General features: G+C 46.7%; 1 protein-coding gene across 1 annotated transcript; it reads left to right on the top strand.

The window, feature by feature from the left end:
* Positions 1-1983: 1983 nt before the first annotated feature.
* Positions 1984-18948, top strand: CHMP2B (charged multivesicular body protein 2B). Its single transcript, XM_066599146.1, has 6 exons — positions 1984-2087; positions 10340-10431; positions 12605-12799; positions 13227-13329; positions 15062-15168; positions 16973-18948. Exons 1-6 carry the CDS (start codon positions 2054-2056, stop codon positions 17078-17080), a joined length of 639 nt encoding a protein of 212 aa, XP_066455243.1. The 5' UTR covers positions 1984-2053; the 3' UTR covers positions 17081-18948.
* Positions 18949-23455: the final 4507 nt, after the last annotated feature.

Raw genomic sequence — 23455 nt, forward strand, 5'->3', positions numbered from 1 at the left:
TTTGTGTTGAACTTCAAAACTTTATGAAGAAAAAAAGAGTTTACAATGAAAAACTGTATGATTTTCATATAAAAAAAGGATCAAAATGGATTAAAAAGTATACCGCAGATACATTTTTTTTAAAGAAACCTAAACGTATACCTAAGAGAAGGCAGTCAGCTACTAGCTGAATACACTGGCAGATGTCCAATGATATGAAGAACATATCGGTGCCTCTATTATTCTACACTGCGTCTCCACTCTTCGGGCATAGCCCAGTATTTGTGCCGCGCGCTATATTGGAATTAGGGCTCATTCACACAAGTGTGATTTCGGCACATATAATGGCCATGATGCAAGACAGCTTGACACGTAAACAGACTTTCATTGATCCGTTCACATTAGCGTGTAAACACTGCGTGTAGCTGCGCACGAGAAATAGGTCGCAGCGCGCAGCGGGAGCCCCACACTTAACCCCGCTATGAAACAGAGCAGGAAGAAAAAAAAAGACTATCGCACTGCGCATGTGCGTGTACGCGGGATCCACGGTCATGCGCAGTGCACTCGCAGTCCATACACGGTCTTCGATGGCTCACACAGACCAGTATAAAGCTGCGGGACTCCTGCGTTTAACGGATATGGTCGTGTGAATGAGCCCTTAGATGTGCGCCATCCGATGGACATTCCTGCTCTGTCTGCAGTCCGGCTTTCTCCCTGTTCGCTGAAGAAACCACGCCTGACCAATGGAAACGTCATTCGTTGCAGCGTCACCGCGCTTGTGCCGCACCGAGTGAGTCGGTACCCGGTTGGACTGTCACGAGCATACGCCGCCGTCAATGCGGGCAGGGAAGTGTTACAGCGTGTTTGCCCGCTCGCGATGATGCTGGATTATACGTCTCTAGTGGGCACAGCTGGAGACATTACAAAAGCACCCGCCTCGTTTACAGCTTATAGCTGCCAGTCATCTGTGCCACCAGGTGCCCATCATCTCTCCTCCATTGGCAAATTTGCCCCTTATACCTGTCATCTGTGCCACCCGCTGCCCATCATCTCTCTACTTGCTATATATGTTCCTATACCTGTTCCACATGGTGCCCATCATCTATACTTGACTTGTCAAATTTGCCCCTTATACCTGTCATCCGATGCCCATCAGTTCTCCCCCTACAACTGCTTGCCAGATTTGCCCCTTATGCCTGTCACCTGTGCCACCTGCTGCCATCATGTCTCCCTACTTGCCAGATTTGCCCCTGTACCACCTGGTGCCCATCATCTCCCTGTACCTGCCACCCTTGCCCATCATCTACCCCCACTTACCAGGTTTGCCACTTATACCTTTTGTCCGGTTCTCTCAAGCACTCAATGGTTGCGGTTTCTTCATCAACGGGCAAAGAGAGAGCCGGACTGTAGACAGAGCGGGAACGCCCCCAGACGGTGCACCTCTAATTGGTATATAGCGCGGCACAAATACTGGGCTAGGTCTGGAGAGTGACGGCGCAGTGAAAAATACTACAAGTACCAACAAACTCTTCAGATCATCGGACCTCTGCCAGCTGGGAGCCCAAACAGTGCCAACAGACTTCCTTAAAAACGCATGCGCTTGTACTCATTTTTTAGCGTATGTTTCTCACATGTGCGCACGGCTCCTACAAAGTAAGGGGAGAATCATCCGTGTTTCCTGTCAGGGTCGGCTCATGTTCGGGTTTATCAATATTGGGGTTCAAAGCGGTTTCTCTTATTCCCCAAGATACACAGTAGGGGCCTCATATACTCCTGTGGTAAAATGGACTCTATATACTCTTCTAGAGCCTTCTATATACTACTGACCAGAGACAGCGCCGCTCCCCGCAGCCCGCCGGCGCTCAACACCTCAGAGAGGGTCACGTGACCACAGCTCGGCGAGCTTCTCTGGGCGCTACTGACATCACGGAAAAAGGGCGGGAATGTGTGAGGCGATGATGAGATCACGTGGTCTAGGGGGCGCGGCTTGTCGGATCACGTGAGAGGAGGGGGGGAAGCTGTGTGACCGGTTCCTGGTTGTGCAGTGAATACGGAAGTGCGGCGAGCGGCGGACATGGCCTCCCTGTTCAAGAAGAAGACGGTGGACGGTGAGTGACCGCCAGCCAGCCTGACTGCCGCCATGGCCTCGCCCGTTCCTGGCGCCATCTCTGCCCCCCTTTACTCTTCTCGTCCGGCAGGTTTTAGTTCGTCATTGACTATTAACCCCTTCCTGCGCCCCTCACCTCACACCCTGGCAGCGGCCCTATGACAGTTCTGATTGGTAATTGGCACCTGGGTAGTTCATATACGGGGCAGCCGTGCCATTGTATACTTTTCCAGTAGTCCAGGTGTTTCCCCTGGTAACTCCGTGCCATTAATATACCCAGCGCCCCCCTGTGCCGGTGTGGGTGAGCGCCATACGTTGCCGCCATCACTGGTGGACTGCAAAAACGCCCATGTTTTTTACTTTGAAGGATGAGAATTGTCGCTCCTCGCGGCGGCGGTGATGGAGGAATGTTCGGGGTTAAATGTGCCTCGGAGGGCGTCTCATTTTGACCTTGTATACCCGCCCCGTTTACACCGTATACCCGTCATCTGTGCCACCTGCTGCCCGTCACATTTTCTGACTTTTACCGGTCATCCGGTGCCCATCAGCTCTCCCTCCTACACCCACTTGCCAGGTTTGCCCCCTTATACCTGTCATCTGTGCCACCTGCTGCCCATCTATGCTCCAACTGGCAAATTTGCCCCTAATACCTGTCATCCGGTGCCCAACAGCTCCCCCCATACACTTGCCAGGTTTGCCACTTATATTTGTGCCACCTGCTGCCCATAATCTCTCCTTACTTGCCATATGTGCCCCTATACCTGTACCACCTGGTGCCCATCATCTCCTAGTACTTGCCTGGCTTGCCTCCTGTACCTGCCACCTTTGCCATCCAGTACCCATCATCTACCCCCCCCCCCCACACACTTACCAGGTTTGCCCCTTATACCTGTCAACTGTGCCACCTGTTGTCTACCCCCACTTGTCTGATTTGTCCTCTATTCCTGTACCACCCGGTGCCCATCATCTCTCTTCTAATTACCAGGTCCTTCACTGTCACCTGTGCCACCTGGTGCCTATCATCTCTTCTCATTTACCAGATGTATCACTGTCACCTTTGCCACCCAGTGCCCATGATCTACCCCCCACCGCCTTGCTAGGTTTGCCCCTATACCTGTCATCTGGTGCCCATCATCTCACCCCCGACACCTGGTTGCCATGTCTGCACTTTACACTTATCCCCTGTGCCACCTGGTGCCCATCATCTCCTCTCCCCACTTACCATATTTTTCCCCTATACCTGTGCCGCCTCGTTCCCCCTTATCCCTCCCTTTTGCCAGGTTTGCCTGTTACCTTTGCCACCAGTGCCTGATATCTACCCCCCTATACCTGTGATCCTGTGCCCATCATCTCCTCTCCATACTTGTCAGTGTCCCTTTTATAGCTCTGTCACCCGGTGCCCATCATCTCCTCTCCCTAATTGCTCCTATCCCTGTGCCACCCAGTGCCCTTCACTTTCTGCTACTTGCAAGGTTTGCCCCTAAACTTGTCACCTTTGCAACCCAGTGCCTATCCTGTAACCCCATTTGCCAGGTTTGCCCATCCTCCCCCAGCAGCAGCAGCTGGCCCTCGTCCTCCTCCTGTCATTGTCATCTGCATTGCCACATCTCATCCCCTCCGTCCCCATCATTGTGTCTGAGTCTCCGTCTACATTGATGCCCACCAATCCCCCCCCCCCCCCCCCCCCCCCCCGGCCACTGCAGTGTCCGTGTTGGCATCACCGTATCTAGCCCATCAGGAGGGGATGTTAGCAGAATGATTGTGGGGGTTTGTGTGGGTCTTCTGATTCTTCGCTCCTGCTGCTGGTAAGAGGATTTATCCCCGGATTAAGTCTATATCTGGGTTATTCAGAACTACAAATTCTGCTTTTATGATTCTGTAGATGTGAAACATTAAAGCAGGACGGCTGCAGCCCTGCAGATGTAGCAGAGCTGACACTGTAAGATGTAGCAGAGCTGACACTGTAAGATGTAGCAGAGCCGGGTCTGTAAGGGGCAGGAGCGTTGTCTAGTAATCTGTAGTGTTACACAGGACTGCAACCTACTGCATACATCAGCAATCACAAACACGGCTCTGCTACATCTGTCTGTGGAAGTCTTAGAAGCAGTTTGTCTTGCTATGCACCCCGCGCGTGCTGGAAGTTTTTAGAACGGTCTGATTTTTGCCAATGACAGGGCTTCCATTTTTAGCTCCTTCTATCCGGAAGTTATTTCGAGACTTATTTATCCACGTGATCCGGCGTAAGACTCGGAACTGATGTCACCGACTCATCAGGTGATGAGAAAGGGGCGGAGTCATAAAGGTGACTCAGAAGGGACGGGCATCGGGGATTCCAGTAGTGAATGACGAGCAGTATTATCAGAGGGATGTGTGACGTAAACCTGTGCCAACGGGAGCAAAGGGGGGGAAGGAGAAGGGATGTGATGATAGAAGTGTTGTTGCCGCAGCGTCTGGAGGTGCTTTACTGCGCCGAAAAATACTTTATAAACTCCAGAAAATAGTCGTCAGTTCTCTTAATTTTTTTATGAACCCCCTTCTGTGTGCTGCGCCGCAGTTTTTTTTTTTTCCTTTTCTTTACTTTTTTTATATTGTTTTCTAATTAATATATATATTTTAAAAATTTTGCATTTCTAGTTTCTCAGAATTCTATACAGTTATTACGGATCGGTTAACGCTGAAAGCTTTCTTTCGTATACAATGTTTTTTTTTTTTTCTTTGGGAAGCATCTGCCACGTTTTAGTCAACGGACACGATGAACTTTCTACATCATCAAAGCGACCTTCACCGGTCATCGCCAGTAGATCCTAGATCTCGTATGGAAAGGATAGTAAAGACTATTTAGAGGGGATGTCTGGGTGTGAGGCAGCTTGTTATAAATGGATCCAAGTCTGTTCAAACAGCACTTACCCCTTCTCTCTCCGGGCCATCCAGCGTTGCAGCCCCGGGTACTCCTGGTCTTTGTTTAAAAAAAAAAAAAAAAATGGCCACCACCTTACTGCCGCAGCCAATCACAGGCCGCAGTGGTCAGATGCCGTTCTCCTGGCATACAGGGAGCCATGATGCCAGGAGAACTGCATGTGATTGGCTGCAGTGGGCATGTGGGAGACCGCAAGGACCGTGGGGCGGCAGCGCCTGCTCGCCCAAGCTGAGGACGGGTAAGGACCGCTGCATCTATTGTTTTACAAGATTTGGCTCTATTTTTAAAAGGTTGTCTCGCGCCAGCGCCCCTAAGGACGCGCTCACACATCGCTGATTTTGCTCTAGATTTTCCCCAGCTGAAAAAATCTGCATCATTTGGTGCGAAATTCACCCGCTCCTCACTTTACTGCTGCTGTAAATACCGCAGATTTTCCATGTGGAGAGTCTGCGGCAAATCCGCTGCACGTGAACGCGCTCTAAGGCTCGCTTCACACGGGGCGGGATTTCTGCCGGCATTTTTAACCCTGAGACTAAGCAGCAAACTGGCCGACGTTTGCTAAAGTCTCGTTTGTGCTGCCGACAGTCCGCGTGGGTTTTGAAGCAGCATTTTTTTTGGTTTCACGCGGTTGAGGAAATTGCGTGAGATCTGTGTGTTGTGAGAAGCGCAGATCGTGTGCAAATATGAAGTCCGTTCTTTTGAATGGAGCCATGTATACACGTGCCTAACGTTTTACGGCCCTCGGAATGCATTGCCTGCTGATTTCAATGGGACCTTTAATGCCTTGTATGCTGGGCGATGCAAGGTTCCCTATTAAAATCAATGCCCATGAAGACACTTTGCCCCATATACATGGTGCCAAATCAGTGACCAGTCAACAGAGGGGCAGTCGCTCATTTGTTGGTTCTTCATTGGCCTTTTAAATAGCCCGAGTGAATGAACGTTCAGAGGAATGCTCCTACGCCGTATTCGGGCCTTAACAGTATTGTGAGTGATGGAAGTCGCTGCTGTGGGCACGGTACAATTGGCACCAAGTTGGCAGGGTGGGCACAGTTCTCGGGGTCTCTACCTGATGCTGCGTTTACTGTCAGAGCAGAACAGCAACAATGTTTCCCCATTCACATGTGACACTAATTATTTTTATGCTCTGACTTTATGATGTTGTAGCTACAAATCATTTGTGGCGTTGATTGACCCTTTGTGTGCCGGGAGTGAAGGGACTTCTGAACAAGCCTTACGCTCACATCTGCATCCGTGTAAACTGAGCTAAAAAAGCCGTCACATATATCTGCATGTAGGTAGAGCTACACCTCTGTCCGTGCACCTCAGGCGCGCCTGTATTTTGGCTCTCTGCACCCTCAGAGCTGTCCTAGGGGACCCACAGTCGTCTCTTACCCCCCGTATACTTATCTCCTATAGAAGCGATCGGAGGTTTTCTTATTTGTGTGCAAATTCAGCAGGAAAATAAATGTGGCGTTCTCCGGTAGACTCGTTATTATGGAGGGAGTCGCCTTCCAGTCTATTGTTTTATGTTATTGGCCATTTACATGGAGACGTCAATGGCATCAGCTGCCCTATTAGGCTGGGGTCACACGGGACGGATTTTCAGTGGAATTCTCATGGAATGGTCGCACCAAAAAAAACCTCGATAACTTCGCTGGAAAAGCGCAGTTCAAACCCCATGGCATTTAGGCGCAGGTTTTGGAGCGGTTTCGCCGTCGGCATTCCAATGTGGCTTTCTCTCCGCATAGAGAGGAAAGAGGCCGCTGCAGAGAAAAAAAACTGACATGCTACATCTTTGTTTCCCGCGCCGCATGTCCTTTTCCACGCGGCTCAGCCGCAGCACGTGGACGAGACTTTTGCAAAATTTCAGCCACTTTGCTGGCTAATCCCGAGATTAGGAGCCGCCGCGCGGCAATTCCGCTCCATGTGAACCTAGCCTTAGTCAGAATGGGCTGAAAGAATGAAAAGGACGCCCAGTGTGAATTAGCAATGAACATAAAAAGTGTGCGCCAAAAACACCCATCTGTTGAATCGGTGACCGCCCGCCAGAATAGGAACGTGCTGTGAATTAGCTGCAACTCGCATGGTGTGGAATTCTGATCCGTTCTTTACTCTCCCATAGAAAATAAAGGTCGTTTCTCAAACAAGAATAAGACACGCAGCAATCTTTCAAACTCTGACTATTGTACTGAGAGCGAAAAAAAAAAAATAAATCAGGCGTGAATTAACCTATTCAAGAAGGGTCTCTCTTCCCACACAAGTTCTGTCCGTCTTGGATTTGGACGGACCATGTGCGGGAAAATCGTCACTTTTATTAGACTCTTACTTGTAAACCTGCACGGCACAAAGACGCCTCGATCGCCACTTCTGCTCCGTTATTCTGACCTCCTGTAATGTGAATGCGGTTGTCCTTGTTCTGTCAGACTGCTCCCTCTAGTGGATAGTCTGCATACTACAGTCACACACAATCCAGGCTCTGCAGACAGAACAGACTTGTGTATTCCTGCCGTGTATAGCCCCTTCTCCTTATTGGAAAGTCTTGTGTACATACTGTGATACATCTGTATCCATCGCAGGTGACACGGAGCGATATGTCATCAGGAGCTTTATGGAAATAACACATGACTTATATATAAATCAGCGCACACCCCATTAATGCTGACAGCGATGTATAAACCTCTCCGGATGATACAGGAGGGGAATAATTCTTTATTGCATGACCTGTATTCCTTGTGGCACGGTGGCAGAGCAAATTAGCGCAGAGTTGTGCGTCTCTGGAGAGCTGCGGATAGACGGGCGTCTCCCTGGTGTCTCGCCGTATGACATTTTATGACCAGGAAAACCTGAAACGGCGACAGTTGTTAGAAGTCATCGCTCTTCGAAATGGGAAAGGTCCGTCAGAAGAACTTGCAATGAACAGGTTGTATTGTGCAGCGATGGATATGGGATGTTATAAAGTCATTTAATAAGAAAATGGCCAAATAAGATGCATAATGTGCTGTAAATTCACATAGGTCTGCTTCATGCCATCCTGTCCTCAGACTGGCTCTATACCAACTCGTGATCACAGTATATACCCCAACAGTGTGCCAACCCCGCTCATCATTTCTGTATCTTCCTTTAAAATTAGTCTCCCCCCTTCCGAGAGAAAAAAAAGCTACATGTTGGTATTGCGAGTAGTAAGTTACGGGCAGCCCTCCCCCTCGGCAGCGTTGGACCAATTGGCGTAACTTACTGCACAGTATAAGTGGGCATGGCACTGCCACGCAGCCCGCACTTGTAGGATCTCGTCTGCTGCGACGGACCTCATGGTGGTGAGTATGCAGAGACCCCAGATCCATTCCCGATCGAAGATGAAGAACTGTATAGTGGAGCCTCGAGGACGGAGCGTGCGAAGGAGGAGGATCTCAAGTCACTGCAGGTCCGGGGACTTTATTTGCTACAATATTAAGTGCTGAAATCTGGAGTATTTTGTATCGAAACATAATTTTTAGCACCCGTATAAAGTGGCAGATCGCCGGCGGGTCTCTCTGGTGCCGGTAATGGGAGTATTAACCCTTGTGGACCCTCGGAGTACTTGACAATGAGGGATTTCTCACCCGTTCTCTACGATCTCCATATTCTCATGCTAAATCAGCTGGGATGTTATCTCTTTATTGTAGCGACGCTTCCTGCTGGAGGCTTAGGAAGGAGATTGGATTTGGAATCTTAACTCCTTAAGGATATGACGATTTTTTTAGGGACTTTTGCTTCCACTTTAGCCATACGGCTATAAGGCATGATTACTTTTTTTCTGCAGGTTGGTATGATTATGATGATGCCAAAATATATATTAGCTTTTTTTCTTGTTAGAGCTCTAACCGAAGCTTTGTGTGTGTGTGTGTGTGTGTCGTTTTATTGGTACTGTTTTGCATTACCTAGGACTTCTTCTGGTCACTTTTATTGTGATTATTTATTTTTTTGGAAGGACAATGACCAATTAAAGCATTTTGGTTCCCTTTTTTGCTTCACATAGTCTAACATGAGTGAGATGGTGTTTTCAATTCATTACACAGGTGATTACGGTTGTGGTCATACCAAGCATGCAACTTCTTTTAACTCTTCCCTTTAAAAAAAGTGCATGTAAAGGTTTTATTGTACATGAACTATTTTATTTTTTAACCTGAATGTTCAGGGGACTTAAACGTGCAATCTTATGATCACTCAAGATGACTGCAGTACTTCTGTACTGCAGTGTATTATCACTGACCATTTACACTGAAAGCTATGGTAACCCATCTGCTCTGAATGATTTCATGGCTGAGCGCCAAGGACCTCAGAAAGCTCCTTTCCTCTGTTAAATCCATGCATCCAGCGATCTGCATTGAAAGCAGCGTGTGAGGGGTTGATGGTGGGGGATCTGTTGTACTTGCCGAAACAGTGGGGAGGGAACACTGGGGAGGGAAGTCCGCTATCAGTCATAGCCAGCTCCCACTACAGATGGCTTCATCTCAGTTCCTGAGCCCATACCATCCATATGGCATAAATCTAGGTCATTCCGTGGATGTACATGTGCGTCTTGGGGTAGGAAGGGGTTACAAAGGAATGTGTAGATATCATGTGGCTTTTATTGTCAGGGATTGGCATATCAGGTAAATGGGCGGTATTGGAAGTGCACAACATGTTCTTGAGGGTTTATGTAATTCGCAGGGTATTTCCTGATATTCACTTCTGTATGTCCATCCTCACCCCCCCCACCACCTCTAATGGGGGGCCTACAGATACATTTTGCAGTATACGCTAGAGGCTTTCCCAATGTGGATGCATTGTACCTGCATCACTAGAGCATGCTGGGAGTTCTCTCCTGAAGTTAGTCGGCTCCAGAACTTTTTCTGCCTGGTTGCTTGCAAATGTTCTTTGTAGCGAAAGCACAATGCAGAATTGCAGAGAGCGCTCCCTTTATGGCTCCAATTACTTCTCCCGTTCCGTGGCCCTTTAAAGCTATAAACGCCCTAATTAGATTTAATACGCCCCCTGAGGAATGTTCTTCTCTCCCTTCTTCCCAACCAGATCTTTAGCACTCGCAGAAACAGAAGGTAAAAGCTGCTTTTTAAGCCTTTGGAGTTGAGATTCGGCGTCCCTAAATCTTTCCCCTATTAAATATTCATGCATGCGAGTCTTCCCGTAACTTCAGCAGATTATTACAACTCTCGCCCGTCTGACCCCGCAACATCTAATACAAACATTATTAAGTCCCTCTTGTCCGCCGCCGTCGTAGCGGCAAAATTAGAGGATCGCACGCAATGCAATCAGACATTTATACGTCTTCTCTTCTCATCTTTTCTCTCTTGCAGACATAATAAAGGAGCAGAATAAGGAGCTGAGAGGCACTCAGAGGGCGATAACCAGAGACCGAGCCGCCTTGGAGAAGCAGGAGAAGCAGCTGGTGGGTGAACTGAAGGCGGCGTGTCATAATCGATGATTGAATGTGTTATTACATGGGTTATAGGACCAGACGGAGACAATACAGTATGTGCGCCAGTAATAAAGAAAGGCTAATAGGGCCACGTCACCGAGAAGATTGAACATAAGCCTAGTGTCGCTCCATAGTAAATGTTCATATGTCCAATGTTCCAAAAAATTCAGCAATACTTAAGCACCCCAGTATATCCCCAAGTCACTTACACTTCAGGGATATCAATCTGTCTGGTTGGGAAGCAGAAGCAAATGGGAATCAATTTCTCCTGTTTTGGTGCAAATAAAAGTGGCAACAGGCGCAGCGGAGGGGTGATATGGCTGATTCTTCTCTAATTCTGCCTTTTGCTGGTGTTTTTTTTTTTTTTACTTTATTTATTTTTGTCACTATTACTTACAGTCCAATCAGGTTGTACAGTTCGTCCTGCCCCCCCCCCCCCCCCCCCAGGATGGCTCATCCATACATGCAATCACAAGAACGTGTGCCTCCTAGCACCGTCTCAAGAGCATGGAGCAGATACCAGGTCACAAGGAGAACTGGACAAGACCCTAGAAGGGCATCAACCCAGTATCGGCAGTGCCAGCGCTCTATGGAATAACTTCCAGCTGGCTACTGTTTCTGACTGTGCCACCTTCTAGTTGGTGGCGCTGTAGAGCCATTGTTCCATCTTGTCATTTGCATATTTTCCAAGAAGTATGCATGCCCTTAGAAGTCTCCTGACACTTTCTTAGAGAAACTATACCCCTTCTGACCCACGTTATAGGCCTCTTGCTTAGCCAGCAACCTACTGTACACTGATCAGAGGCAAAAACATTCTGTTTGTACATGGTTATATTTTCCTTCTGGACAAGACTCTGGCTTTGGCTCACACTCCCAGTCGTTATTACAAGGAATGTCACCGTCTAATAGGTGGCGCTATAGGGGTAAGGTGGCATCTTCCCATTTGCATATGACCACACTTTCCTACACAGACACCATGTGGGTGGCCTGACGGCCGATGTCCTACAGTGGCACCTCTGCTCACAGACCCGTACTGTGTAGCTTGATTTGCAACAAAATTGGCGGGTCCGCCATTGGTGTCCAGTTCTTGTCGTAGATGTGAGCAGGTTCCCACTAAGCACACATCTGGAAATGCCATAGTTAGCATTACGCCGTCTGCAGCATCGGGGTTCCCTTAATTTTCTATGAATATTGTACATTCATTTATATGCGACATTGAGTAACTTTGTACATACTTTTAAAGGGTTGTCCACTTGCTGGACAAGCCCCTCTTCAGTAGGACCCCCTGTGAAAATAATAAGTAGAAGTATACTTACCCCTCTGTAGCTGCCGGTGTCCGGCGCTGCGGTCCTGGTGATTCCTGTGACAGATGATGTCGCATGAAATCAGGTGACTGCTGCAGCCAATGAGAGGCTGCAGTGTCACCTCCCGTTATCCTGGCACCGGCGCCAACATCCTGAGGACCATGATGCCAGGAGTTCAAGAACGTGACGCTGCAGCCTGTTACTGGTTGCACTGGTCACGTGACTTAGTGTAAAATCATCTGCCACAGCAAACCTCAGGGCGCTAGATCCAAGCGGCCGCGGAAGGGTAAGTATAGCACCATTTATTTTTCACACAGGGTCCTATCGAAAAGTCATTGTCTGGTAACCAGACAAACCCTTTAAATTACTTCTCCTGAGTTACATAGAACTGTGAATACTATACTAAACTGTTGGCGGATATAGGGCAGTCTTGTTGCAAAGCAGCTTTGACTACCCCTTCCATCTGTCCTATAGAGCATTTAATATGGAAGGGGTGAGTGGCTTCTATGGTGCAGAACACTACAAAGAGCAGCTGTAATTTGTATTACACACATGGTCCAATAATCTCACTGGGCAGCGTTAGTTGGAAGGATGATCTTGTTGTCCGGTGGTAAAAAACAAACTGAAGGTCAGTAATGCAGTAATCTTCTTTTATTGTATTACTGGACGTGCTTGCTATAATAACTACAATACCCAGCATGTCAATCATTAACTACTCTATGCAGACCATAAAGAAGCACAAATGTAGCTCCTGATTACTATGAGGAGCAAAGCAACGTACCAAGTGTCCGCAGTTGTTTAGCTTAATGTATTATTTCACCCCCCCCCCCCCCCCCCAGGAAATGGAAATCAAGAAGATGGCCAAGACAGGGAACAGAGATGCCTGCAGAGTTCTAGCGAAGCAACTAGTACAACTACGTAAGCAGAAAACCAGAACTTACGCCGTTAGTTCCAAAGTCACCTCTATGTCAACGCAGACCAAAGTCATGAGCTCACAGATGAAGATGGCCGGTGCAATGTCCACTACAGCAAAGGTGAGCGCTCCATGCGGATGGATTTTAAAGGGGATTTCTGGGACTCCAATATTGCTGACCTGTCCTAAGGATAGGTCATCCGTGTCCGATCACTACCCACTGCCTGGGACCTCCACCGATCAGTTGTTCGAAGAGGGTGAGCGCTGCGGCCTCTTTACTGGCCAGTGACGTCAAGTAGCCCATGTGCAGAGAGGCCCTAGAATGGGATCCAACTACTCTACCGGGCACTACCGCTACAAAATGAATGGTGCTGTCTGGTATGTGATAAAGAGGCCGTAGCTTCTTAATATAGCTGGCCGGTGGGGTCCTGATAGTTTATCCATATCCTAGTCCCGGGAAGCCTCTTTAAGGCTCTTGATCACGTTGTAACTTTACAGGACAGGTTTTGCAGAGCAAACTTACATTTTTTTCTTTTCTTGTCTTCTAGACTATGCAAGCCGTAAACAAGAAGATGGACCCACAGAAAACTCTGCAAACCATGCAAAACTTCCAGAAAGAAAATATGAAGATGGAAATGACAGAAGAAATGAGTAAGTCCTTACTACACAGTGCTCATAAATAGTCCGGTTTCTGGTGCGCTCCTGCCACGTCGTACTATAGCACTTAGTATAAAGGCTCATTCATCGGGCAAGTGAGGTCACCTGATTGTTGGACCAAGTAGAAGGGCAAACTGTTAGCCAATGAACAAGCAAATGCTCGTTTGTCAGCTAATTGTATCTTCAAGCATAAAAATGCTCGCTTGTCGGCTGCACATCTCCCCATGTAAATGGCGATGGACAGTCAACAGCTCTTTGTAAATGATCGCTCATTCACCCTTTAACCCCTTAGTCACCCGCCTTGTTTGTGCTCTAAGGACCAAACAATTTTCATGGACGCATTGCAAGAGCCTTAACTTGTTGACGTGTGGGGGCTATTTTTTTAGTTTTTTTACTTGCGGTACATATGATGCGTTTGCTCCCCCTAAATGCAGTAAATGTTATACAGATGGGAAAATTATTGTTTTTGGGGTTTGGTTTTTACAGCATCCACCATTCAGTAAAAATAACATTTTCTTAGATCATTAATCGTGATTACGCCGATTAACAAGTCCATACAGATTTTTTTTTTTTTTTTTGTTACTACTTTAGCACAATAAAAATACGTTTTTACAGATAAACAATCGACTCTGCATCGCCGCCTTCTAAGACCCAGAAGAGTTTATTTTTCCAGCATTGAAGCTATGAGAGGGCTTGTTTTTTGCAATAGGAGTTGTAGTTTTCATTAGTACCAGTTTGAGGTACATGTGACTTATGGATTGCTTTTAAATACATTTTTTGAAAAGTAAGCAAAATAAAAAGAGCAAATTTGGCGTCGTTCATCATGCTAGATTAAATAATTTTTTTTTGTTTCTTTTTTTTTTTTTCTTTTGTATTTTATCCATTTAAAACAGTTTTTTTTTTTTTTTTTTTTTGTAGAGAAAATTATTTATTTATTCTTGCTCTTTAACTTAAACTTTTTTGAACATTTATTTGATGCTGTATTACTTATGTAGTGCATTCTACTAAGTCTGACAACTGCTTATTAGACCCTGTGAGAGGCGGGGCCTAATAGTTACATGGCAGACTTGGGGGCCTTTGTCAGCTTTTTGGCTGCCATAAGAACCCATTGGTACCTTGAGATCGCACTACAGGGTGAAGGATGACAAAGCCGCCCCCCCCCCCCCTCCCCCCATCTGCATACATGCTAAAGTTGCTATTGATTGCGGCATGTTGGGGTTAAAGTACAAGGTTCTGGGGTTTCTCCATTCCTGGCTGTTAGAGCTGGAACCTGGCTGTGAGTAGTCTGCTAAGCCACCACCTTAAAAGGATGCATATGCAGGTTTAAAGCCCATTAGTGAGCATTGTAAAAAAGCATATTGGTGGTCACCAAGGGGTTAATGGAGCCTGAAATGGTCCGTGTATAGATCCATTAGATAAGCAACAATCTTGTTGATTAACGCTCATCTACCATAGCACATTGCTCCCTCTAAAACAATCCTTAATTCCAGCAGCTAGGGACGAGCAGTGATCTTTGACTCCTCATTCCTCTCTGCTACCCTAGGACACTAGATATGCAGGACATGCTGCTACCTGTAGTCCCCTAACTGCAGTGCCAGTAATGTCACTTTGGCTTTTTCTCTGGGCGCCGTGGACAAGACGGCTGCACCAGAGCTCTCCTCAAGCCAGATGCATCACTGTCTCCCGGCTACACAGGACAGTAACTTCACATTTCTTTCTTTTGCAGTAAATGACACCCTGGATGACATCTTTGATGCCTCTGAAGATGAGGAAGAGAGCCAGGACATTGTGAACCAGGTGTTGGATGAGATTGGCATTGAAATCTCAGGAAAGGTAAGTACCAGGTCCCTTAAGGCAAGCAGTGGCTGTAAAATATTGCAGCCCTTTAGGTCTACTTTCACATTGTGCACATCAACGTTATCTTCTAAGAACTTCAGGAGTGTAGAAGATTGTAACTTGTTACTGTGATGATCTGCTTGTTTGCATGATTGCGGAGCGCCCTCTAGAGTCCTTGTTGTGATCTTCCTTAACAAAGCTGAATCATCCCTCACTGCAGAATTCCCATCGTAAGGCCAGTTTCACAGGAGCGCGCATTAATGTGCCCCTTGTGCGGACAACTGTCCCTGGCAACCGTGGGTCTGCTGACCCGAACTTGCAGCATTGTATGTAGGCAATGGTATCTCATAGGAATCTGATACCATGAGATCAGGTCAGCAGACCAACTGTTGGACCGGGTCAGTCGTCCATATTACAGGTACATAAGTGCTCACATGAAACTGGCCTAATAGACCTAATTGTGCCATGGCTAATTATTCTGCTGATTTACAGAGGACTGATCATCCCCCTTCACATGTCCGGTTTAGTAAATATCTCTATGGCCCATGAAGTAACGGCAGTGGAGGACTAGTTCTTTGACCATTGGACTGTTCACCTCAGGATGTTCAGAGATATAAATGAGTAAAATACAAATTATACTCCATCTTTCCCCATCAAACTATATATCAGTCCTCTCTGCTCCTCCTCCGGCTCTATAACATGATGCCTGCAGTGTGGACAGTGTTTCAGCTTGCAGGTTTGCTTTAAAGGGTTAATAGCCGCGATTGGCACTCGTGCTGATTGTGGCTGGGTGTTGGCTGTTAATACAGCTGGTCCTTGTTGTTTAGAGTCCTGAATCTTGAGGATATACATGTGCATCATTTAGGATCAGGGGGTAAAGCCTGTGGGTAAGGGTGCACTCCCACGAACGTCTATTGGCTCGGTTTTCACGCCGAGCCGATATACGTCTCTTCGTGTGCAGGGGGGGGAGGATGGAAGAGCCAGGAGCAGGAACTGAGCTCCCGCCCCCTCTCTGCCTCCTCTCCGCCCCTCTGCACTATTTGCAATGGGGGGCGGGGCTAATTCTCAGAACTTAGCCCCGCCCCGTCCCGCCTCTCCCCATTGCAAATAGTGCAGAGGGCGGAGAGGGGGCAGGAGCTCAGTTCCTGCTCCTGGCTCTTCCATTCTCCCTCCCCTCCTGCACACGAGGACAACGTATATCGGCTCGGCGTGAAAACCCAGCCGATATACGTTTGTGGGAATGCACCCTAAAAGCTATTCTCTAGTAGTGTTTCTTCCAGGGGTGACTATCCTGCTGCCATACAGCTCCCCGCACTTAGCAATGCCTGCACCCATCTAGTAGTAAATGAGAAGCGATGCTGTACGAAGAAGCCAATCACATTGTAGTTGTGTTCTTAAGAGGACCTGTCATGTCAGCAGCGCCCCCTGTATAGTTTTGGAGCTGCGGCTCTGCTGACTCTAGTGATGGCTCTTGTTTATACTCTGGCAGTCCTCATTACTCGATGACAGTGAGGAACGCCCACTTGACATATTCACAGTGGCAGGAGCCAAATCTAAAAAAATCCACTGCAAGGGAAGGAAAAAAGACAGTCAGCGAGGTTGCCGCTGCCTATGTAGTCGGCCTCGCTGGCATGAAAGGTCCTCTTTAAGGAGGTAATCTGTGCCAGTCTTCATGTGACTCAGGTTTTTACTCAGTTTTGTCGTCCTCCCGTGGAATACTTGCATTTGAATGAATAATCTGCATCTACTACATTCCGCTTTGCACTACTCACCCCTAATCTTCTTATCCTTATCATTTTAGATGGCAAAAGCGCCATCAGCAGCCAAAGGCCTTCCCTCCGCCGCCTCTACTAAAGCCATCTCGGATGAAGAGATCGAGCGCCAGCTGAAGGCTCTGGGAGTCGATTAACCACCTGACCATAGAAAGCTTTCCGCCACGTGTGGACTTGTATTTTCGGCTACTGATGGAACGTTGTGATTTATTTTCCAGGACTGAAAGATGAACCGTGTCATTTGTTTGCTAACGGACACTACATTAACTTGTATGATACTAGCAACTGTATATAGACGATAGCATTGGGCCGCGAGGCCGTTGGCTGCGTTGTACAATTTTGTAAAAATGCTCCTCCTTTACATGTAACGGACATACGGTATTCAGAAAATGACCAGAGAACTTTTAACCCATTAGTTCACCGCTTACAATCCTCCGGCCATGTGCATGGTGACCGATTCCTAACATGCATGCTTACACATCAACTAAGTCAGGAGTTTCTATTAAAAAAAGGTATATTGTGTTCATGTTATATTATCTACATCTTTATAACAAATATGTGTCTGGCTTTATAGCTGGTTTCCCACAACCCTAGGCCGGGCCCATATATGCATCTGTAATACAGGTATATTGGCCTGGCTATGGTTCTTACCTGAAATCAAAGTATATCGGGATCTAATGCACTGAGTTCAGGACACTTGTCTGTATAACAGACGCCCATAATACTCTGTGAAATCGGTCTTACAATAAACTTCCATTTATTTGGCACCTGATAGTTCAGAATTCCCCTGTACTGACACAATAGAACAGGAGAGTAACCTAGGGCTGCATGCCAACTTGGGTCACAACACGGGTTGCCCTGAGAATTTGTCATCCTTGCGCTTTTTCTGGAAAACCTGTTTAAGTCAACACAGTGCAAGTAATCACAACCTGCAGATTGTAAGAAAATGCAGAAACGATGCTTTTCTTGCTATTAGTGAGCTGTGGCTGTGGCAACGTGCAAGCTGCAACACTACTGCATTGGCTTCTGTTAGATGGCAGGGTCACAGGTCTATACTGCCATTTCTGACTGCACAACCAGTACAGCCAAAGTCACTGTATAGCCCTAAGCTAAAAGTGCTAGGCCAGCTTGACGCGGTCGTTAGTTATCAGATGAAGAGACTTCTGGGTATTCAGAAGTCTTATTTTTCTGCCCTACAATTGGGTTCATTTGAGGATTTCAATAGTTTGAATGCCCCCAGAACCATCTGTATATTGCTATTTGCACTTGGTAACATATTGGAATTGTATCTTTTTTTTTTTTTTTGCCCAAAACTACAAATTAATGGATGTGGGGTTTATTGTTGCAGGGCTTTGCTTTCTGTATAATTTGATATAATAATGGCGGATTTCTATTGAACGTTCTCCTTTGTGAGCAGTAAGCACCATGCAGGTGACAGGAGCCGTGTGCCTTCTTACTACATGTGCTGCCAATTGGTACATCTGTATTAGGGCCCCCCTACACTGATGTACTTTGGGCTATCTGTGCCAATCTACAGATAGTCACATGGCCCCATTATGTCTAAGGACATGCACATTGATGGTCTCTTGCCTGTCTGTTTCATGGACCGATGCATGACCACGTGGCATCCAATGTGAGCTGCACCTGAGCTTCTCGGGTACAAATCAAATGCACAGCTAGTGTGCGCCTTATGGAGATGTCACCTAGGAGCCGTGTTGGTAGAGGAGACTGTGTCCCATGACATTAGAGGTACCATATGTAGAAGTCTGTATTACACCTCCATACACTTTGGAGGTTGCACTGAGCCTCTACACTGTAGTGTACAAGGTCTTTATAAGCAGAACCGCCGTATCTTTCCTGATTGTCTAATCTGATTTGCCTTTTTATTTAATAGCCTGCTGTTAAGTTCTGGGAAGTCGGACGCTTTGGTTTTACTGCATTTTTATGTGCTTTATCCACCTCTGATTTTGTGCCTTTGTAAATTAAAGCCTTTTCATAACCATCATTTTATCTCTGCCAAGTCATTGAGGAAGAACTCTGCACAACGGAGGAAAACTCAGGGGCTTTTTACATGGGACCACCGTTTACCACAGAACCTCCCACTAGTCATCCAAGCGATAAGTGCTCAGTGATTACAGGCAGTGCATGCCAGAGACTGCTTCCGGCCACCTACCTTCATTTCCATTTAACAGGCGGCTGTTCGTCACCTGGTTACACAGTCCAGTCATCATTTTGTTTTTTGTTTTTTTAGTGCATGCACTATCTGAATGGCAAATGAATTATTGTTTCGACATTCAGTTGCTGCAAGCATTTACACTGAACGATTATCATTCAGATTCCCGCGATCCAGCAAGAATCGGAACGGTAATCGCTCAGTGCAAAAGGGCTCTTGCATGTAAAGAGTGACTTTTCCACATAAATCAATAGCGCAGGTAAGGATGAGGCTTTGTAATATACCTTATTACAAAAAAAAATTTTGCCCTCTCCTCCTCCGCACTCCTTCGAAGCTGCACTGATCACATACTCTAAATTTATGGATCCAATCCTTGCACAAAGATTTGTTCACAGAGAGGTCAGACTATAACTGCCATGTTTTTATCTCTCTCTGCTGTATTCACCTCTGCACTGCTCAGTACTGCTGTATTATGTCCTCCATGCTACTGCTTCTGAGGGTGTACAGAGTGATAGAGGACCAGGATATTCCCTGTGGGTACTTTTGATGGAGACACACAAGACTGGTGACACTCTGCTGTATTTTGGCCTCCGTTTTGCACCCGTGATATAAAAGAGCTTTCGGACCTGACTGCAGGTCTCCTGCCCTGAACTCTGAGCATCATACAAATGTATTGAGATGGAAACATAAGAATGGCCAGGACAGACTCATTTCTGTTTTACAGATGCTAAACGGCCAACATACAGCAGTGTGTCACTGGCCTAAAAGTGATGGTCACGTACCCTAAAATGGATCTCGGGAATATCCCTGATCAGTTTTACAGCTGCTGAATACGACTCCAGCACTCCATCTAAAGTGGCCAAATGTATAATTTGTAAAATTGGATCACGGAGTGGTGGAGAAACCTCACCTGGTCAGATGACTCCAGCTTGCATATAAGCGCGCCCCCCCCCCCCAACAATTGGGGTTAAAGAGGATACTTCTTCCTCTGCAAGATTTCAGGGTCCATTAAGTTATGCTGCTTGTGCCAAATTCTGACTTCCCATCAGCACGGTGCAACAAAAAGCTGGAGTCAAATGAGTCCATCCTGGCCCTTCTTATGCTTCCGTCTCAATACATTTGTATGATGCTCAGAGTTCAGGGCAGGAGACCTGCAGTCAGGTCCGAAAGCGCTTCTATATCACGGGTGCGCTCATATGTCAAGACCATAATGCCATTCCAGTGGGGGTGAGATTCCAGGCCGTTTTGTAGAGGTGGCCATGACTCTCAGATATCACCTGGATCCCCAAGATATTAAAAGAAGGGTACCTGATAGAATTCCTCTCTTGCCCCAAACAAAACATTCTGGTAACCTTGGGCACTAAACCCCAATTACACCTTCTTCAACCGGGACTGCGGACTTATTGCAGTTGCAGGCGGTAACTCCAGTTTCCTTGGTCAAGCAGAATACAGGACATTATTCCAGGTTATTTCTAATCAATAAGACCGGCGACAAAAACTGCACGACCATAAATCTAAACCCCCTCAACACTTCAATAAATACAGGAGGTTTAGGATGGAGACCATAAACTCCACAGTAAAATTGGTGAAAAGGTGTATGTTTGGCATCAATAGACCTAAAGGATGCCTATTCCCATGTGCCAATTCACGCTGATTCCCAGACGTTCCACATGTTTGTATTACCCGTGGGAGGGAAGCTGCGCCACTTCCAGTTTACGTGCCTGCCATTCAAGGTATCCTTGCCCCACCCCAGTATCTTCACAAAGCTCGTGGTGGGGCTGACAGCCAGTCTACGGCAAAGGTCGATTCTAATAGTCCTATACCTAGGAGACCTCTTAGGCTAGGTTCACACACGGCGGATTTGCTGAGGTTTTTTCCTTGCGGTTTTGCTGCAGAAGAACAGTTACTGTGGCAAAACCGCTTCAAAGGTTCTTTTAGGCTTGGGGATTTTCATACATGCTTTGGCCACTCTTTCAGCTCGAAAAATGCACAAGCGTTTTTTTTCCGCAGCGCTTTTTTACTTTTGCAGTGCGGATTTTGCTGCGTCCATGGAGGCTATGTGCAAAAAAGTGCTGCAGAAAAAAAACAAGAGTTGACAGCTGCATATTCTAAAACCACGCTGCAGCTGCATTTCTGCAGTGCGGAAAAATTCCACCCTGTGAGAACAGCTTTTTGGCCAAACACATTTGCACTGCAAATGCAGCGGTTTTGTGGCAGTGCGGATGTGCAATGGCAAACCGCAGCAAATCCGCCCCGTGTGAACCCAGCCGTAGTGGTAGTGAAAGCCAGGGATCTCTTGATGGCCCATCTAGCTACAACCATCCAACTCCTGCAACGTCTACGCTGGATAATCAACTGGGAGAAATCAGAGACCACCCCTAGCCAAAGAAAGTCCTTCCCAGGAATAATACTGGATTCAGGAAATCAGCGTTCCCTCCTCTCCATAAACAAGGTTCAGGACCTACAGCTTCAAATCAGAGTATCAAATTTTATTTTTTTTCTCCATTAATTCCTGAAAAAAAAAAAACTGGGGTCAAAATATTTGACCCCCTTCAGTGAATACATTGAGGGGTATATTTTTTTAAATGGGGTCATACGTGGGGGTATCTACCATTCTGACACCTATGAGCCTTTTCAATCTTGGCTTGGAGCAGGAAGACAAAGTGGTCCTCGAAATGATAATTAATGTTAAATTCATACGTCTCCTAAATGGTTAATAAAAAAACAACTAAAGTTAAGGCACAAACGGGCTTAGTCATGAAGAGGTTAATCCATCACTAACACTGCTGGGTCACCAAAAATAAAATCATTTTTAAACTAGACCCCTCATTCGTACCTAAGATCAGTCATCTATGATCGTGAAAAAACGATCAATGGTAAATCTAGTCTACCTTTCTTAGGCTAGAGTTGGACGAGTGTGATATCGCGCTTGCCAATTGGTGTGAATTTTGGCTCGAAAACAGCTGCAGACAACTGGAGCGCATGGAGCAGCCCTCACCTTCTAAGCTGCTGCAGCCACTGGGCAGGTGATGCTCCCACTTCCACAACACCTGACTGGCGGATGCAGCGCTTGGTAGTGGTTGTCGGGTGAGGATGTAAGGGCTGCACTGAGGGGCAGCTGATTGCGAGGGGCGAAATTTCAAGTCAAAATCCGTACCAATGCAGCAGATTTTCACTCCAAAAATCCGTAGCATTTCCGCTATGTGTGAACTCACCCTTGGACAGCAATCATGATACAAACCTATGTTTGCATTTGTAAGACAATTCCGCCCTCTTGTGGTAATGTTGTGGATAACAATTACAATAAAAGAAAATCACTCAAAAGTAAAAGTTTCCATAAACGTTTATTTTACCCCAGTATAAATAATAAATTATCAGCAGCTACAGAGCACACAGAGAAACACAACGTGCTGCAAACTACGTGTTAAATACTAGGAAGAACTGACAGACCATGATAAAAAAAAATGGACTACATGTGCCCTCATTATGGACAGTGTTTGTGTGCAAGCACAGGATAAAGAGAGGAGTCCATTCAATGGACCAAGTGGTGACTTCCCAAGTGGACAGCCAGGTAACAGGGAGGCAGGTGAGCATGAGAGTGACATGCCCGGACTCAGCAGCCCCTGCCCCAGGAGCCCAAAAATAGTGTTGAGAGATCCCAAAACAGTTGAACTTTGCTTTGGACCAAATCCACTAAAATTCATCCTTCCCCTCCAATGTGGCTCAGTGGTTAGCACTGTTGCCTTACAACATCGGGGTCCTAGGTTCAAAAAGGACAACATCTACCTGATCAGATTAAAACCTAGGACCCCAGTGATGCAAGGCAACAGTGCTAACCACTGAGCCACCAAGCTTCTTCTGTCTTATTCCTCCGCAGGAGGAGAAGAAACACAAGTACAGAGAAAACATACAAACTCCATGCAGAAGTTGTCCTTGGTCAAATCTGACCTCATAAAAGAGTTAATAAGAATGTATTAGGTGCATGAAAAGGGCCGTAAAAACACAATTGCTGCATTTTTACTGCATTTTTTACACAGGTCAGCCCAGTAACTTACCCAGTAGGCTTGGTCTAGGCCCTTATGAGTTGGCTGAGCCATGGCTCAGCCAATTGATAAATCTCGCCTTCATGAAGTGATGGCTGTGATTGGTTCTTTGAGTCGTGGCTCAGCCAATCAATGCAGCGCTCAAAGAACCAATCACAGCTACAGCTTCATGGAGGCGGGATTTATGAATCCCGTAACCAGGAAGTGATCCTATGGGGGCGGCTGAGGACTGCAGGAACCACTCCGGGTCTCTGGAGAGCAGCAGGAAAGACCTGGACCGAGTCTGCTGGGTAAGT

Source organism: Eleutherodactylus coqui, chromosome 4 (genome assembly GCF_035609145.1).
Source record: "Eleutherodactylus coqui strain aEleCoq1 chromosome 4, aEleCoq1.hap1, whole genome shotgun sequence".
NCBI classification, from domain to species: domain Eukaryota; kingdom Metazoa; phylum Chordata; class Amphibia; order Anura; family Eleutherodactylidae; genus Eleutherodactylus; species Eleutherodactylus coqui.